Source organism: Nyctereutes procyonoides, unplaced genomic scaffold, assembly GCF_905146905.1.
Source record: "Nyctereutes procyonoides isolate TBG_1078 unplaced genomic scaffold, NYPRO_anot_genome, whole genome shotgun sequence".
In the NCBI taxonomy this organism is placed as follows: Eukaryota; Metazoa; Chordata; class Mammalia; order Carnivora; family Canidae; genus Nyctereutes; species Nyctereutes procyonoides.
Window position 1 is genome coordinate 51,482,288 of NW_026575126.1, and position 18,315 is coordinate 51,500,602.

General features: G+C 37.0%; 1 protein-coding gene across 4 annotated transcripts in view; it reads right to left on the reverse strand.

The window, feature by feature from the left end:
* Positions 1 to 795: 795 nt before the first annotated feature.
* Positions 796 to 18,315, reverse strand: part of SMG1 (SMG1 nonsense mediated mRNA decay associated PI3K related kinase) — a 107,572-nt gene continuing 90,052 nt past the window's right edge. For 3 of the 4 annotated variants that reach the window (XM_055339330.1, XM_055339327.1, XM_055339329.1), the window contains 11 exons: positions 17,786 to 17,975; positions 17,154 to 17,623; positions 15,721 to 15,858; positions 12,757 to 12,909; positions 11,488 to 11,667; positions 10,387 to 10,614; positions 9,167 to 9,378; positions 8,899 to 9,005; positions 7,902 to 8,081; positions 7,715 to 7,821; positions 796 to 5,247 (listed from right to left, as the gene is read on the reverse strand). In XM_055339330.1, the coding sequence (XP_055195305.1) occupies positions 5,170 to 5,247; positions 7,715 to 7,821; positions 7,902 to 8,081; positions 8,899 to 9,005; positions 9,167 to 9,378; positions 10,387 to 10,614; positions 11,488 to 11,667; positions 12,757 to 12,909; positions 15,721 to 15,858; positions 17,154 to 17,623; positions 17,786 to 17,975 (2,043 nt within the window). In that variant the 3' untranslated portion in view covers positions 796 to 5,169. The remainder of the gene's footprint in view (positions 5,248 to 7,714; positions 7,822 to 7,901; positions 8,082 to 8,898; positions 9,006 to 9,166; positions 9,379 to 10,386; positions 10,615 to 11,487; positions 11,668 to 12,756; positions 12,910 to 15,720; positions 15,859 to 17,153; positions 17,624 to 17,785; positions 17,976 to 18,315) is intronic. The other variant, XM_055339328.1, reaches the window with a different exon arrangement.

The window sequence follows — 18,315 nt, forward strand, 5'->3', positions numbered from 1 at the left end:
CACGGCCCAGAAGAACTGTTACAAGGTCTTTCTGTAAACTTCCAATTGGTCCAATTATTAAAAAAACACCTACCCTTAGTGCTTTGAGCTTTTTGTACTACAGAAACAGGACAGGATCTTTTGGAAAGATGCCTGATGACAACACAGTTAACATTAAATCCTCTTATAATGATCTAGCAACCACAAAATGCAATCTGATTCCCAGATACTTAAAACAAGTCAAACATTTTAATTCTATCTTCCTTCAGAGCTTTCATTGAATACACGTGTCAATAACGTTCTGTGGTTTGGTTTTTTAAAAGATTTTATTTATTCATGAGAGACGGAAGGCAGAGACAGGCAGAGAAGCAGGCTCCCTGGGGTCATGCCCTGAGCCAAAGGCAGATGCTCACCTGCTGAGCCACCCAGGCATCCCAGTTTTGTTTTTAAATACCGACAAACTTAAGCTTAATAAAGTACACCTTAATAGAACTTACCCATAGAAATAAAATTTTCACTGCTGCTCAAAATCACTATAGTACTTTGAGGATTTAAATAAAATTATTTTTAGGGGAGGTGCCTGACTGGCTCAGTAGATCATATGACTCAATCTCAGGGTTTTAAATTTAAGCCTCACATTGGGTGTAGAGATTACTTAAAAATAAAATCTTTCTTTAAAAAATTACATTGTGAACTAAGCTTTAAAAAAAATTTTTGGAGTTATTAAATACTTAAAAAAAAAAAAAGAACTCTACCCATATTCCAAAAGTAAGTTTTCTAGAACCTATCTTCAATAAATTCAGAGCTTAAATGCTATGTCTTTTAAGACTTTATTTTCTGAAAAATGTAGTTCATACAATCTTTGCTGTGTTAATGCAAATATGCACAAAGTAGGCATGTATTTTTGTTTTCCAAAAGATGCATTAGGAACATTTTCAGGAAGCTGGTGTGATTTATTCAACTTTTAATCTTAAATACAATCACAAAATTATATCCATCAGGAGGCATTACAACCTTTTGTACAGAGAAGCCACTTTATACAATGTTACTAGGACAAGGAAGATTCAGTTAAACTCAATTTGTTTGTATAATAAGGGTAAAGTAAATTAACAAGTATGATGTTGCCACTGACATTACAGGTGGAAATATAAGAGAAATTTAAACCAGAAAAATAACTGACACGGGAATTTTAAAGAGGAGCGGAAACTTGGACTTCAGGAAAAGAAAAATCAGCCTGTTTTGAAAGAAAAACATTCTAAAAGCCTGCATTTCAGAATAACATGCAATTCCTTAAGTTTACCATCTTCAAAAAACTAATTATGTGACAATTTTACATTAGCACAACAAACAGCTTTTCCCTAGTTAGCCCAAATTCCCATAGAAAGCAGGGGACTCTACAGTGTTCCTGTTGTACAACTAACCCGTGAACATATAAAGCTTCTCAGAGTCCATTTGCTCTTTTGTAAATAAGGGATGGTAAGATTGTTACCCAGGCCTAAAAAGCAGGAAAAGAGCAACAAATCCTTAGGGTTTATAACACAATGGAATTCCCCTTCTGCAGTGAATGTTTGCAAAAATTTGTAATGCTAAGCTCATTTTCCCCATAGGAGGAATGTTTCTATTACAACCCATATACCAAAAATAAAATCTGCCTTCTTTAAGTGACCCTTACATTACCTAGTCTACCTCCTTGATTTCAGGGGGAAAGCCCTAGCTCTAAATTACTGACATTTGACAAGCCCAAGAATAGAGAATGGAAGGTCACTGGTTTTCACATTCATCTGATTTTGTCTAAAAAGTACATGTGCTAACAGTAAAGCATTCACTGATTTTTGATGTTTATGAATAGGACTAACAGGCTAATTGTAGGTGCTTCATTTAATATGAAAAGAATTAGGAAAAAAGAAGAACCAGCTCCTTTGATATTAGTACTGCCAAAACAAGTAAGCCCCCAGAGTAATTACAAATATGTGGAGGATAATAGGCCAGGAAGACTTTTCAATTTAAAGTACTGCCTATAATACCCCAGATTTAAAAGGACCTAAGATTGCACATCAACTCTAATATTTGGCTGTACTTGCATTGCCCTGCTCGGCATTGTTTAATGGCTCTTTCCTTAAATTTCACACATCAGAACAACCACAATTTAAAACAAAACAAAACAATGCAGATAACACCAAACATGAACAATATTAAGAAAACTACATACTAAGCTTAGGTAATAGTGGCAAGTGTTAAGGGCAGAAGTGATGGAAGTTTTTCTTTGTATTACAAACCCTCACCCTGAACCTGGGGTTTGGGCTCTAAAAAAAACTATTTAGGGAAGCAGATCAAGAGCTTGATTATCAGTTCACACACAGAAATCTCACATAGCTCAAAAAAGAACTCACTCCAAGTGCCAGACACAAAAGAATGTTAATAATCATCTAGCAAACTATGTTAACTCATGACTGGAAAGAAGGAGATCCTGCAAGACACACCAAAGAAAAACTAAAAGAGAAATACACACAGCTCCATAAACTAAGCCTCCAGAGCTTTGTAGAGATATCAACTAAAATTCAGGCAATTTTAGAAAAAGACGACAAAACACTTAAGATAAACTTCAATATCCAAGGGTACTCTAAATTGAAGAGGTTGTAGGTTATTCTATAACCCCTGAATCTGAGAAAGAGAAGAAGAGAGGAGCAGATCCCTGGTTTTCCACAGGTATTTTGTATCATCAAAAATGTATGACTTCGTAAGGACAGCACTCTAAACTTTATTTTACAAGATAATCCCCCAAATATAGCCCTGTCTTCTCAAGCTGCTCTATCACCAGGGCCTCTCACCAGTGATTAAATCTGTGGAGTTTGCCTACGACAGCTCAAAAAGCCAAGGCTACTTGGCAGAATGACTTCCTAGAGGAAGCCAAATTGTACAGACTGGGGTCTTACTATCCAGAGTGTAGTAAAGAGCAAGCTTTGAAGTCCTCAATTATTCACATTCTGCCCCACAACCAAACATGTATATGCCACACTGTTCTCTGAGGGACCATTTTAAAATAAAAGTGAAGGATAATTTACCAGAGGCACATGTTTCTGATATAAAGCTGTTTTGTATTTGCTTGGATAAGGTGCCAGGTACCTCTGAAGCCTGAAATTCACAGGCAATAAAATTCACCTATTTCATTTATCTTCTTTACCAAAGAAAAAGCAATTTCTGAATACTACCAGTAGGGACAAACTAGTGTGAATTTGTTTTATCACCGTGATAAAAGTTTTTCCTTGTGACAATAAAGAATGTTGCTGAAAAGACTTTTGAGAGAGCAGAGGTAATCAAGTGATGAATGTAGTAGCTCCCACACAGCCTCTAGGAAATAAAGCAGCGTGCATGACACAATATGGCATTATTATTCCAGATAGGTTGTTTTGATTGTGAAAATAAGGTTCAAATGTGTGAAGAAAATAAAATTTGATGCACTAGGTTCCTTAACTTGCTATTAGACACATGGGTATTTGAAAATACCACCTTTCTTGCAATACTTGCCTAAGTATTAGAAAAGCACTGATACTGAGATGCACTCTCCCATGGGCATGTAAAGATCATAGATTAATGTGGCAATCAGAATACAGAAAAGGCCAGAGCTATGTGGAATTTTTTCCTTAATACCCTTAAGTTTGTGAAGATTGGCAACCAGAAATGATCACAGTCCTAATCCCTAAAATGCAGGAAAAACATAATCAAGATTTTGTTCTATTCTGTGTCGATACGTGATTTTCTATTCTAGTCTGGATTTTGATTTTGGATCAACAATTCAGCTTACAGTACTGAAATGCAATACTGAATTTAAGGAAACCTTGATCATGAATTCACAGCAAACTATTAAAATTGTGCAAAAAGTAAAGTACTTCACAGACTAATAATTGAACTTAATAAAAGATGGTAGTGGTTTTCATTTTGCTGATGTTTCATGTACATGTCCTACCTAAAATGCCAGGTAAACTAAATGAGAAAACTGAATTAAACAGCATTTCACTCTACCTCCACCAGAACATCAGTTTATTGTTAATCTGTCATCAACAATGTAAAACTCTAATAGGTATTCTATTCTGGTTTTTAAAAAGGTAAAAGATTACATTGGATTAGCTACTTTTTATGAAAGAAACTACAGCAATTGCAGAAGAGGGAAAATTTGAATGACCTCCCAAAAATGCACACTATAAGCAAAGGGGAGTGTACATTAAATCAAATGTCTGTTAGATTCATTACTTTTGAATGCACAGTGACAATTCTGAAAACTGTACATGATAGAATCACAGAAACGACTTAAATAACCAGAATTACATTTTGTATGTGATCATCAGACCTTTAAACAATCCTTGAATTTTCCATATTATCAGTGGTTTTGGAGAAATTTCTGTTTATCACTCCAAATATAAGTTGTTAACAACATCGAGATGGAAGTATATGAAAGCAATATAAGGATTGAAATAAAAGTAAATTTGAAAGATGACTAATCTACTGGATCAGGTAAAAGGGGAATGGGTAGATGGTGTGGGATTGGGGAGGAGGATGATGGGTAGGTTTTTTTTTTCCCTTCATTTCAGAAGTAAGTTCTTCCAATGTAGTGTATCTGTTACATAGCTCTCCATTTCCAGTCCATTTCTGAAATTCTTAGCGCATAGCCTTTTTGTACCTACTGGTCAACCCAACCAGTACTGTTGCCAAGCAACAAGTGTTACACGAGAATCTGAATGCATCAAATCTTCCTTGGCTGTGATTTCTTCGCGGCCCCAGTTTTCTCTGTTTCTGAGCGGGGTTTGTTTTTTCCTGGATTGTACACACAGGGTCAGGTGGAATGGAGTTCCAAATCACTCTGTGCTCCGCGGCATCCCGATTTCTTTCTGCAGCTAACCTCCTGACACGTTTGCAGCTGTTCTGTGGCAGAAAGACAATCTCCATGTTCAGGCGGTGAGCTTTCTTTCTTTCACCCTTGACCCTGGGGTTGCAGGCCATGGTGTTGGGCGTTTCCCTGAGTGCAGCTGTCCTGCAGGATTCACTTCCTAGCGCACCGAGATTTCCTAGGGTTCCTCAGAGTAAGCCCCCAGTTGCATCACCACCGACTGTGGTGTGGCTTTGGATGCCTGAGGCTGAGTTGATTCTGGTGGATGTCTGACCTCGCTTAACCAGACTCATCTACTGTCTCACCATTCATACCCAGGCTGTCCAACCTTCATACAGCTGAGCCAAGTTATCTAGATTAGTTGCTTCCTTAATGACATAGTCAACCTGTAAAAGTAGGCAGGAGAATATTTTTAAACATGTGGACCTTTAAAGGACATATATGAATTCTGGGAGTTAAGAATTTCTAACCACTCAAATACCCAAAGGATGCTATAGTTACTATGGTGGAAAGGTGAAGTAACCTGAGCTTCCCTCATAATTCCACAGCTTACAAAATGTGTGTCTTGGCAAAGTCACAATCCCTCTAAACCTTGTAAATCCTTAGGTGAAGACAGAGCCCCCAAGGTGCTCTTGGGGTTAAACACATGAAGTCACTAAGTAAATGCTTAAGCAGTGTGTAAAAAAAAAAAAAAAAGTGCATAGCTGATTCTGAAATCTAGCTGGGTGCTCAACAAATACCTATTGATTCTGACTCAACTAAATTTTCTTTTATAGTAAAAAATATAATCATCTCTATATCCAGAGAATCCAAGGGGCCCAATTATATGTTAAATGCTCAATGTATCGCTGCTGAATGATGACTTATGTCAAAAGTTGTACGCCATGATCTCTATACTTAACCCACTCCTAGAAGGCCTGTTAACTCTCTTTCATATAAAATTTACTATCACAATAAAAAGCACAAAAGCCAAGCTTCCTTCAAACAAATGGACAGAGAGCTAAAGATAGACAGTTATAGGGTGCCTGGGTGGCTCAGTCAGTTAAGTGTCTGCTTTTGGCTCAAGTCAAGAGCCCAGCATAGGGGAGTCAGCTTCCTGCCCCCTCCCACTGCATGCACTCTCAAATAAATAAAATCTTTAAATAAATGAATGGATGAATAAAATCTTAAAAAAAAAAGTCATGAAAGTCATAAGAATGCTTCTGAAGTGAAAATATCCCTGACTCATTATTACCTATGTGTTTTATTTTGGGGTGTGTGTGTGTGTGTGTGTGTGTGTTTTCCCAAACCTGGCACTTTCTAAGAAAAACGTATTTCGGGTTCTACACAGCAATGTAATGGTGTTTTGCTGTCACTGTTTAAGAAAAAAAAAAGCTTTTCTTTTTTTATGTTAAAATTGAATTGTAGATGTTAAAAAACATTAGAAAACAGGATATTCACAGTCTCAAATTTTAACCCCACAGAAGAAAAGGTAGTGCATTTGTAAAGAATTCAGGAGAACACTACCCTTGACCAAATGACCTAACTTAGTAAGATAAAGATAGCACACACAAAGATACATCATTGATATAGTATTCCTGCCAAAATTGCTGATTCTGAATCTCATTATGAGGAAAATATCAGACAAATACAAAGTGAGGTATGTTCTACAAAATGGTCTGGACACATCAAAAAGGTCAATGTCATAAAAGTGGGGGGAAAAAAAGGAAATCCTCAGTAACTGTTCTAGACATTCAAAGCAACTAAAGATAGGACAAGTATTTATGAAATGCAAGACAAGCCTTGACTAGATCTTGCTGGGCTGGGGGAGGGGAGGAGACAGGGCCCAAGGGGTTAAAAAAAGACAAGGACTAAGCCATAAAGTTATCCTGAACTTTGGGGATAACTAGAGAAATCTGAATATGGACTCCATGTTAGGTAACAGTCAACAATAACATCAATGTCAAGTTTCCTCAGTTAATAATAATAATGTTTTATGGGGCACCTGAGTGGCTCACTTGGTTAAGTGTCTGCCTTTGGCTCAGGTCATGATCCCAGGGTGCTAGGATGGAGCCCCATATCAGGCTCCCTGCTCAGTGGGGATTCTGCTTCTCCCTCTCCCTCTGCTCGTGCTTGCTCAAATAAGTAAAATCTATAATAATAATAATAATAATAATAATTATTATTATTATTATTATTTTTGTTTAAGAAGACATATGTTGAAGTATTTAGGCATCAGGTGTTGTATCTGCAACTCCCAAATGGTTCTGAAAAACGATGTATGCATCACACATACACAGAAAGATGAAGCAAATGTAGGGAAACAAATGGTTTAACTAGGTCTAGGTAGAGCATATGAGCATTCTACAACAGTTCTATAGGTCTTAACATTTCAAAATAAAAGGGGATTCATTCTCAAATTTATATATTTTTAATAACACTAATGAGAAAATTTCAGAGTAATAACTTCAGAAAAACTGACACCCCCAAACACATTATAGATACTATTCCTGCATCCAAAACTTCAACCTGGTTTCACTGGAAACCTTCAGATACTCCTACTTAAAATGCAAATTAACTGCTCTCTGGTGGAGGAGAAAGACACACACACACACACACAGGTTACACCTTAAGTTTCTGTTAGAAGAGGGCTGGGGAAAAAGAAATGTGCTAAATGGGTAGAGTCAGCTTAAAATGGTGAATATTGTCCACTCCAGAGCTACCATTGCTAAAAATCTTCTGAATTCTAAAAATAAATTTCAGTTCTTCATTTCGTGGATGAATCCCCAAGGATATGGATGAGGTACCTTTAAACCTATACTGTTTTCAGCAGCATTAAAATGTGTGGATCAAGTTTAAAAAATGGTCACTGACCTGTTCAGCAACTGACATCCTCCTATTCGGATCAACATCTCGGCCCTCGAGTTTGGCTTTCACCCTCTTCCACACACTCACTGCATAGGAGTTTCTCTCTTGCACAGCTGTGAAGCAATGGAAACATACATAAGTCAAACCACCACTTTGTACAAATATTTAATGTGTCCTTATTCTCACTGATTACCTTTCCCTGTTTTAGGGTCTCTAACAGCCTTTTTAGGACTACAAGCAACACTCTTGCCAGTTCCTGGAATGGTGCTTGGTGGAGTATCTGCTGAGGTGGCAAGATTTTTCTGAATCAACTTTCTAGCATTCTGTGACATGACATCAGGCTGAGTCTTCTGGCCAGTGTTGCTCCGGACTGCTATAGAGAAAGAGTAGATAGCTCAATTCACATGTAAAAAAGACCAGAAAGAGTAAGTAGCTCAATTCACATGTAAAAAAGAAGACGGGGGGAGACAAAGAGGAGAGCACTCTCAATCAACTACAAATACATAGCCGTGAAAATAAATAGGATTTTACAACCTTAGTCTTTATCCCTTGAAATAGATACTGTCCTCTTAAATATAGCCTAAAGAGCCATTCAAAAATTTGTACAGTGATGCTCACTGCTTGTTGTACTATCAAAAAACTGTATATATGTTGACTGTCCAATTAATGTGGGATTAATATGGTAAAGACACAGAAAGGCATATTAAATTTGGACATTAAGTCATTTTTTAAAAGAGTATTTTATGACAAGGAAATTACCAATTTAATATTAAATGGGAAAAGGCAACAAAAACTGCATTCACAGAATGATCCCAATTTGTGTGTGTGTGTGCACGCGCATTCATACACACAAGTCTAACAAAAATGTGTAATGGTTCTACTCTAACTGGAATGAAATTATAAATTTTCCTATTTTTAAAAAAACTTCCCTGACAAGCATATATTGTATAGTCATAAATTTAAAAAGAATTTAAGCATAATGTATTTCTACTTCCTCACACAAGTACTTTTAAAATTAAGCCAAAATGTGTTCATTCAGTTTGAGTTTTAACAGTTTAAGAAAACCCTTTTAAAAAGCGTTGACTATGAACATATTAGACTCTTAAAAGTATAAATAAGCATCTTAGCATCTATGTGTAGATTATTAATAGATCAAGATTCGGGTCTTTTTTAAAGTAGAGAAGTCATACCTGCAGCAAAGGATGGCTGATAAGTAGCAGATGACGTTGGACTCGAACATTCATTTGTTGCATCGGTGACTAAGGGTGATGCAAAACCCACTAAATTATTATAGATACTGAAATACAAAATAAAATGGCTTATTTATGAAATCTCACCAGATAACTACTTACAAATATGAACAAAACTGAAAAAATTAGATGAATTAAATAAACAAAATTTATTATTATACCAGATATCTTGCTTACATTTTAAATTTAAGCCAGAACACATTCTTACCTCTGACTTTGTGTTTTCAGTTCTTTCAAGGTGGGAGTTATTTCCTGGAGCATTTCAACGTGTTCTTGACTTCGAACCTGACCCATAGCTTGGACTAATGTAAACAGCACCGTCTGAATGTTGTCTTGCCATGATTTATATTCACCTAAGAATTGCCTAACACTGTTCTCATAGGGAACATCTTCACCATCTGCCAGGGCAGCTTCTTCATCCTAGAATTGATATATTAATGATTAAGAGAAATGGTATTTGTTTCAATAGTAACTCCTAACACAGTCAATTTTGAGTAACAACCAGTAAGTGTTTTTCAAATATGTGTTTAATAATCCATTTATTACATTTTAACTCCCTTTCTACAGGAATCTTATTTTCAGTGCAAGATAAAAACTCAAGTGAAAACAAATCCTCAAGTTAAATGATTTACTGTTTTGTACTGATGAAGTTAGTCTTTTCTGGGGGTTCAGTTGCCATACTATGTAGATTATGTAGGATACTGGAGGGAAGAGACAATATTTCATTCATTTTGGAGGCAAACTCTTATGAGCTTCAGAATAAGGGTTGAAAGGAAAAAGAGATGTTGGAGATCAAAACACTCTGAGGCTATGTTCAAGTTTTGGGTCTATAGTTAAGTTACAGGACTTTGGATGAATCAGTCTCTTTAACATTCAGTTTCTCTAAGGTACAAAATCAGAATACTACAACCTGCTTTAAAAACAAAACAAAACAGGGATGCCTGGGTGGCTTAGTGGTTGAGCGCCTGCCTTCAGTTCAAGGTCCTGGGATCGAGTCCTGCATCGGGCTCCCTGCAGGGAGCCCCCTTCTCCCTCTGCCTGTGTCTCTGCCTCTCTGTTTCTCATGAACAAAGAAATAAAATCTTTAAAAAACAAAACAAAAATCGTTAAAAACACAAATTAAGGGCAGCCCAGGTGGCTCCGCGGTTTAGTGCTGCCTTTAGCCCAAGGCCTCATCTTGGAGACCCAGGATCGAGTCCCACATCAGGATCCTTGCATGGAGCCTGCTTCTCCCTCTGCCTGTGTCTCTGCCTCTCTCTGTCTCTAATAAAATCTTACACACACACACACACACACAAACTCAGTTACAAATTGGAAGATAAGACCTGACAGAAGTTGTTTTGTTTATATCGTTATTTTCCCAAATACAACTACTTGTAATTTTATGAAAGGAAGGAGTTAATTGTGTGCCAGTATTATTAGTCTTACCTTAGCCATTGCTTTCAGGAGATGTTTGACATCTCCAAGTTGCCGGTTATGACCAGTGAGCACAGTCTTTATATTATCAACCAGATTCTGAATTGTTTCACAGACTGTTTCTATCTGTTGCTCTTTCTCTGTCTGAATTGCCCTCTGAGTAGACATATCCTGGGTCAATTGTTTGTGTGCTGACAAAAGCCACTCAGAGCTGCCAATAGGATGCTCAAGACTGGTGTCCTAAACAGAATAAGCATTTGTGTAAGTATCAGATGGAATAATATAAGATTCTATCCTTCATCACCACCATCAAAAGGTATTAGTAACTCAAGCTCACACAAAGAACCTCATTTGCTGCATCATGAACTAATTATGTACATAATAGTACTTAACAATAACTTAATTTCTGAAATTTTTAAAAGATTTTTAATTTTTCTGCATAATCATACAGGAATAAATCCTCAAAGACATAAAAAATATATCTAGAATAACAAAAATGATCTGTATCGAGGACCCTAAACCCGTGTAAATCACTCTTTAAAAAAGACACTTCCTAATTAATACATAGTCTAAAACTTTCCCATAAAATATAAACACTAAATTTATTGACTTTCTATTTCTGGACTCAACCCTCCTGTCCACATTCACCTTCCACTAGCCCTTTGTCTGTTACCCTATTATCAGTGTGTCTAAGTCATTTGCTATACACTGAATTCCTCCTCCCCTCTGAACCTCCACAGTACTGCCAATTGTAGCTCTGAGAATCCTTTTAACTTTTTAATTCATTGTATTATTTATTATCAATAGGTTCCTTGGGGACTAAGAGCAAAATTTAATCATCATTATTACTTTTTAAGATTTTAAAGTACTCTCTACATCCAACGTGGGGCTCAAACTCACAACCCCAAAATCAAGAGTTGCATGCTTCACAGACCAAGCCAGCCAGGTGTCCCTGGATATAATCATTATGTCCCTCAAACAGTATCTTATATACAGTACACACACTATATATAAATGTAAACTGACTATATTACATTGGCTTTGAGGGCATGACACTGGCCTTAACATTTTTATCCACAAGTCTCTACTCTCATATCAAGATTCAAGACTCACCACTCTTTGTAATAAACGAAGCTCTAATTCAGAGACTGAACTATTAAACTGTGACGCAAATGAACACATTTGCTGACATCGTTTGATTAGTTCAAATAATGCGGCATCCAGGTTTAAGGCTTCTGCAGTTCTAGTTCGTAAACTTTCAAAATGGATGATATTGCTGCAGAGGAAAGTGACCTATAAAGAGGTAAAAAGGAATGGACCCATCACAGTCAGGGAAGAAATGCAATTTTAATCTGACATGAAAAAATACTACCAGAATTCATTTCCAGAATTCAGGACCACAACTGGTCGTTAAAAAATGTTATGAATGACTCTTTTAGGAAACAGATCTAATCCTAATAAAGGCTATGAATAAATGCACCTTGTTTTAGCTAATGTTATTAGATCTGAGATGGTTAAAATCACCCAAGTACATTCATATAAAAGTATCTTCTACATGTTTGCTTTTTGGTAGAAAATTTACTTCACAATAAAACTGTTATATTCAATTGCAATTTATTAGTGCTATGTCCAAATTTCAATTTGGAACACTGTCCTTCTGCTTCTACTCTTGCCTAGCTTTACAGTAAGACCACAAAATATGACCTTCGATGTATTGACGATATTATGCACATTTAAAAAAATATAATACTACTGTGATTATGTAAATAATTTCTACTTTTACAAATACATACTGAAATATTTACAGATAAAAATCATACGTTTGGAATTTCATTAAAAATGGGAGGGAAAGGAAAAATTGGAAGTATGAGGAAATAAAATAGGACATAAGTTGATGATCAACTAAATTTTAATTGGTTATGAGAATATGGGAATCACTGTATTAGTCTAATTTTGTACCTGATGGAAAATTATCTAATAGGTTTTTTTCTTTTTTTGCTTTTGTCCCCTTCCCCCAATCATAATGAAGTTAATCCACAACTTCTGACAGAACACAAGCTCATAAAGACATTTTATTGCCACTGGGTCACCTTAGTTGCATAAAGAGAACCTTAGACAAATATGGAATTAAACTCCTTATGTTCCAACAAAGGCTGAACCCATTTTATATCTAGCTAGGAGACAGTAAAGATCTACGGAAATAATTGGCTGTGAACTCAGCCTAAGGGATGCCCTTCCAACCAAGGCCTATCAGACTCTATTTCCAGTACTGTGAACTAGAGAGTGGACTCTCAAGCTACCTCTAGTTATCCCACATGTAACTTCCATCAATTGTAGAATCCCATAACTGAAAACAAAGATGGCACACATGGGTCACAATACCTGGCTTGCTCTTTGGCTCTCTTTAAGGACAAGATTTCTTCTTTCGGCTATTGTTGCTTCAAAATCCTGTAGTACAGGTGCCAGTGCAGGGTTGGCACCACCTGCCCACTTAAGTCGCTGTTCAATACTTGCTTCAAGTGCTGCTAGTTTCTCCTATAAAAGCCAGAAGAACATCAGTGAATATTTCACACTCTCCAATTCCTGGTGAGGATTTTATATAAATACAAGACAGATTCAAAAGAAACAGGATGAGACATACATAATTTAGAAAACATTTTTAACATCTTTTGGAATTAATCTTGATTTCATTTGAATATTTAAGGCTAAATATGTCTGGGGAGGTAAGAACTGGCTTTTAGTTGGTCTTAAAATCTGCAGATTTTAATTATTTTTTTTAAAGTCCATCTATTTACTTCAGAGAAAAAGAGGAGAGAGAGAGATAGAGGAGGAAGAGGCAGAGGGAGACAATCTTGCAAGCAAACTCCTCACTGAGGGTATAGCCCAATGTAGGGCTCAATCTGCCAACCTATGAGATCACAACCTGAACCAAAACCAAGAGTTAGAGGGGCGCCTGGGTGGCTCAGTCGGTTAAGCGGCTCCCTTCAGCTCATCATGATCCCAAGGTCCTGGGATCAAGCAGCACATCAGGCTCCCTGCTTCTCCCTCTCCCTCTGCCTGTGCTCTCTGTCAAGTAAATAAAATCTTTAAAAAACAAACAAACAAAGCGGTGGATGCTCAACAGATGAGCCACACAGGCATCCCAAGATTTTCATGTTTAAAGAAGCCTTCATTTAAAAAATATATATATTTTATTTATTCATTCATGAGAAACACAGAGGGAGACAGAGGCATAGGCAGAGGGAGCAGCAGGCCCCCCACAGGGAGCCCAATGTGGGACTTGGTCCCCAGACTGGAATCATGCCCTGAGCTGAAGAGAGACGTGCTCAACCACTGAGCCCTCCAGGCATCCCTAAATAAAGTAGCCTTTAATAAAATGAAAACAGGGCAGCCCCAGTGGCACAGCGGTTTAGCACTGCCTGCAGCCCAGGGTGTGATCCTGGAGACCCGAGATCAAGTCCCCCATCGGGCTCCCTGCATGGAGCCTGTTTCTCTCTCTGCCTGTGTCTCTGCCTCTCTCTCTCTCGCTGTGTTGCTCATGAGTAAATAAACAAAATCTTTAAAAAAAAAAAAAAAAAAAAGAAAAAGAAAACAGTGCTACATCAAATTCCTAATGCGCTTAAGTGCTACCTATAAGAATATCCATGTACCATTTGCAACAAAAGAGAGTTAAGAGGATATAATGCTAAGTGAAATGTCACTCAGAGAATGAAATAAATGATTTCGCTCATAGTGGAATATGAGTAACAAAACAAATGAACAAAGAGGAAAAAAGGAGAAACACACAAAGAAACACTCTTAACTCTAGAGAACTGGTGGTTACCAGAAGGGAGGTGGTTGGGAAGAGGGGTGAAAGAGATGATGGGGATTAAAGAGTACACTTATCACAATGAGCACCAAATCATGAATAGCACTGTTGAATCACTATATTGTACACCTGAAACTAATAGAACTCTGTATGTTAACTAGAATTAAAATAAAAAATTTAATTTAAAAAAATCCATCTACCAAAAAAAAAATCCATCTACACTTTTGATTACAAAAGACAAAAATCAAATTTTCCCAGATTCAAAAGTTTATAAATTCATGACAAGGAAGGTTTTACATAACAAAGTTATTTCATTATTTATTCACCACTTTAGGTGGAGGAATTCACATCCTGTCTTTCCTGCACTTTTCTCCCTCTTTCTTTGATAGAAACACACCCCTAAAATCAGAAAGGGCAGGTATTCACTCTCCAATATTGAAATCTAGCCCTAATATATTGTAAAGATATTTCAATCTTCAAAGTGAGCTCCAGAAAAGTTTCATTAAAAATGTAAAAATTACAGAAGTGATTATACTTGATTTTATACTAGAATTTGTAAAATGAACAGAAAAATGTCAGTTACATGAGATATAAGGAGTATATGAGATAAAAGGAGAAACAATACAAAGACATATATAACCATTATCAAGACCTGTTTCTTATTTTGAAAGGGGGAGGGGAGATTAAATATTAGGCAGAAATGACAAAAAATTGTAATAGAAAAATATCCTTTGACATCATAAAATATCACTAACTATACAACAGAGATAAAAAGTGCCTAAGCTAGGGTGCCTGGGTGGCTCAGTCAGTTAAATGCCCAACTCTTGATTTCAGCTCAGGTCATAATCTCAGGGTCATGAGACTGAGTCCTGCGTCTGGGTCCATGCTGAGCCTGCTTATGACTGATGTAATGAGCACTGTATCACAGAAGACTGATGAATCACTGACCTCTACATGAAACTAATAATACATTATATGTTAATTAATTGAATTTAAATAAAAATATTTTTTAAAGATTCTCACCCTCTGCCCCATCCTTGCTCTTTTCAAAATGAAATAAAAGAAATGCCTAAGCTTTTTAGATATGAATAGTAAGCCTTTCAGAAAAACTAAGTGTTAGGATGCCTGGGTGGCTCAGCAGTTTGGGCGCCTGCCTTTGGCTCAGGTCATGATCCTGGGATCTGGGATCAAGTCCCACATCAGGCTCCCTGTGAGAAGCCTGCTTCTTCCTCAGCCTGTCTCTCTGCCTGCCCCCGCCCCCATCATGAATAAATAAAATCTAAAAATAACAAAAACAAAAACAAACCCTGAAATGTGTAGTATGTCTCTATTCCTGGTTCAAAATACACTGCTAAAAAAAAAAAAAATACACTGCTACTGTTAGTTTTGGTTACTTGAAGAAAAAAAAGATACAAATTAAAAATAAAAGTGAACAAGAAGTAAGCCAAGGACAGACGTGTACATAGACTGAACACCTCCTCACAGCATAGGTCATTTCTGAAAGTAAATGCTGCAAGTTAAGGTCTGACAAAACACACCTGAACTGTTGCAATTGAAGTTTCAATTTGGCTCAGAGTATGGAGTTTCTTTTTCATGCTGGTTAGGATGGCTGACCGAGGAGGAGGTGTAACTGACATGGCTTGTGGTCTATTGATAAGAAGGTCTTCATGCTGCCACTGTTCAAAGAAAAAACAATTTAGTAAAATCAGCAGGAAAAATAATCTTTAGATAAAAGGAGGGGAGGTGGGGATTAGGACTGAAGCGAAGAGAAAAAAAACACTCAGCCACAGCAAAGCGAGGTAAGCAGAGAAGTCTAACAGCAGAAACATTACAAAAGAATCACAACCAGGTGATAAATTTCCTAATTTAGAGAATGGCTGATAAATTTCTTTGATCAGTGATATGCAACAACTAAGTATTAATCCTGAAGATGTTTCCAAGTGTATATAAAAGTCTAGTATACAATCTCCCCAAAAGATATCTATCTCCAGTTAAGAGGTTGGAAAAGGCATGGGTAGATGGTGGGTGGAGAGGCAGTCTATCCAGCGTGAGGCTAAGCAAGTGATTAAGAGAAATGATGGCAGCAGTACAGAACAAAGAATTCTCCAGAGAGCCTAGAAGTTGCAGAAAGGGGCAGACAACTGCTCACAGAGGAGCAAGTCATCTTGTATGTTTTAAGGAAGGCCCCAAAAGGCCTAAGGGATATTTGGGCTACAATTAAAAGTAACATATTGTACTTAGGGTTTAAAATGACGAACATTTGTTCAGATCAACAAAACTGTAAGGATATAATGTTTTCCATTCAGTTGTCAATTTTTTAAGGGAATAAACTCTAAAATGTATAAGACAACAAAAATGTCAACTTTTTTTGAAGAAAAAAATACAAAAAGATTCCAATGTGCTAGACTGTTAACATAAAATAACTATAATTTCAAAATGTGAATAAATTAGTTTTCTTAATTTATGAGCTAAAGAAATCAGTTCAGGGATCCCTGGGTGGCGCAGCAGTTTGGCGCCTGCCTTTGGCCCGGGGCGCGATCCTGGAGACCCGGGATCGAATCCCACGTCAGGCTCCCGGTGCATGGAGCCTGCTTCTCCCTCTGCCTGTGTCTCTGCCTCTCTCTCTCTCTCTGTGTGTGTGACTATCATAAATAAATAATAATAAAAATTTAAAAAAAAAAAAAAAAAAAGAAATCAGTTCATGATAAAACTTAACAATACAGATAATACCAACCATACCACATGGATGCAAACAAAGAAGTCGCAAAGTGTAAACACAAAATACTCTCAACTACAGGAAACGGAAACAAGGAAAAACTGGACAAAGATACCAAAATGCTAAAAAGCTGGGTTTGCTGTGGGTGGCACAATTCAGGATGTTTAAATTTTTTTTCTTTGTATTATTTTATATTAATTCCCCTAGGTTTTCAAATTCCTAGAGTAGAGAAAAACACATTAGAGAAATACTTACTTGAAACATGGCAATATGCAGCTGAACACGCTGCAGGCTTGTCTTACAAGAAGAAATACTGGTTTCTAGCCTGCGTACCAAGTCATGCTTCTTCCAGGCAGTATCATAGGAGCTTGCTAACACAGTTGCCCTGTTCATTACCAACTGAGAGAACTTCCCAATCTGGATGTTGTGCTCCACTGCTTTCTTACAAAGATCATCAACAGAGACTTTGCTTTCAGCACCAAAGTCCTTTGCCTCTACTTGAGCAATAATGTCTACACCCAGGGCACTGATAAAACTGCAGAGGGTGAGTCCTAGGGCTTGGTTCGGTAGTCCAATCAAGAGCTGCCTCACAAAGTCAGCTGTGAATGCCTTTATAGGTTTGGCCATCTGGTCTTCACTGAAACAGGAGTTTCTAAAAAGAGTTTTCACATTGACAATCTGTACAGGTCCATTTACAGTATTCTGATCCTCAAGCGAACTCGAACCTAAAACAGGAAAATTTTCAAGTATTTCATGCAAAGTAAAATAAGGTAATAATAATGCTTATTTAAAAACTAGACTGTATGAGCATACAATTAAGCCTGCACCATCCCTACCCCCTTCTAAAGTTCTACACAAATCCAATATGTTTAAATGTGAAAGATTACCTGATAAAGTTTTAGAAAAGGTACCACAGAGCCTGAAAAATTCCTTAATTGTCTGTAATCTTTTTAGAAAGAAAATCTCTTCTAGCACCTGCCGGTGATTATCATCATCAAAAAAATTGACTTGGGTACTCCTGGCTTCCCTTATAATGTCAATCTTTCGCCAAGCAATGGGAATTTCCATCTTGTTTAACTATGTAAAAAAAAAGAAAAGAAAGTTCCTTTCTCTACTTTTCACACAGTGAACTAACTACTTTACCACATATGCATTAAATCAGTACTCATAAAATCAATATTTACTTCTTTAGTTTTTTTTTAAGATTTTATTTATTCATGAGAGAAAGAGAGAGAGAGAGAGAGATGCACAGACACAGACTGAGGGAGAAGCAGGCTCCATGCAAGGAGCCCGACGTGGGATTCAATCCCGGGTCTCCAGGATCGCGCCCTGGGCCAAAGGCAGGCGCCAAACCGCTGAGCCACCTGGGTTGCCTTCTTTACTTTTTAAAAAGAGTTTATTTATTTATTTGACAGAG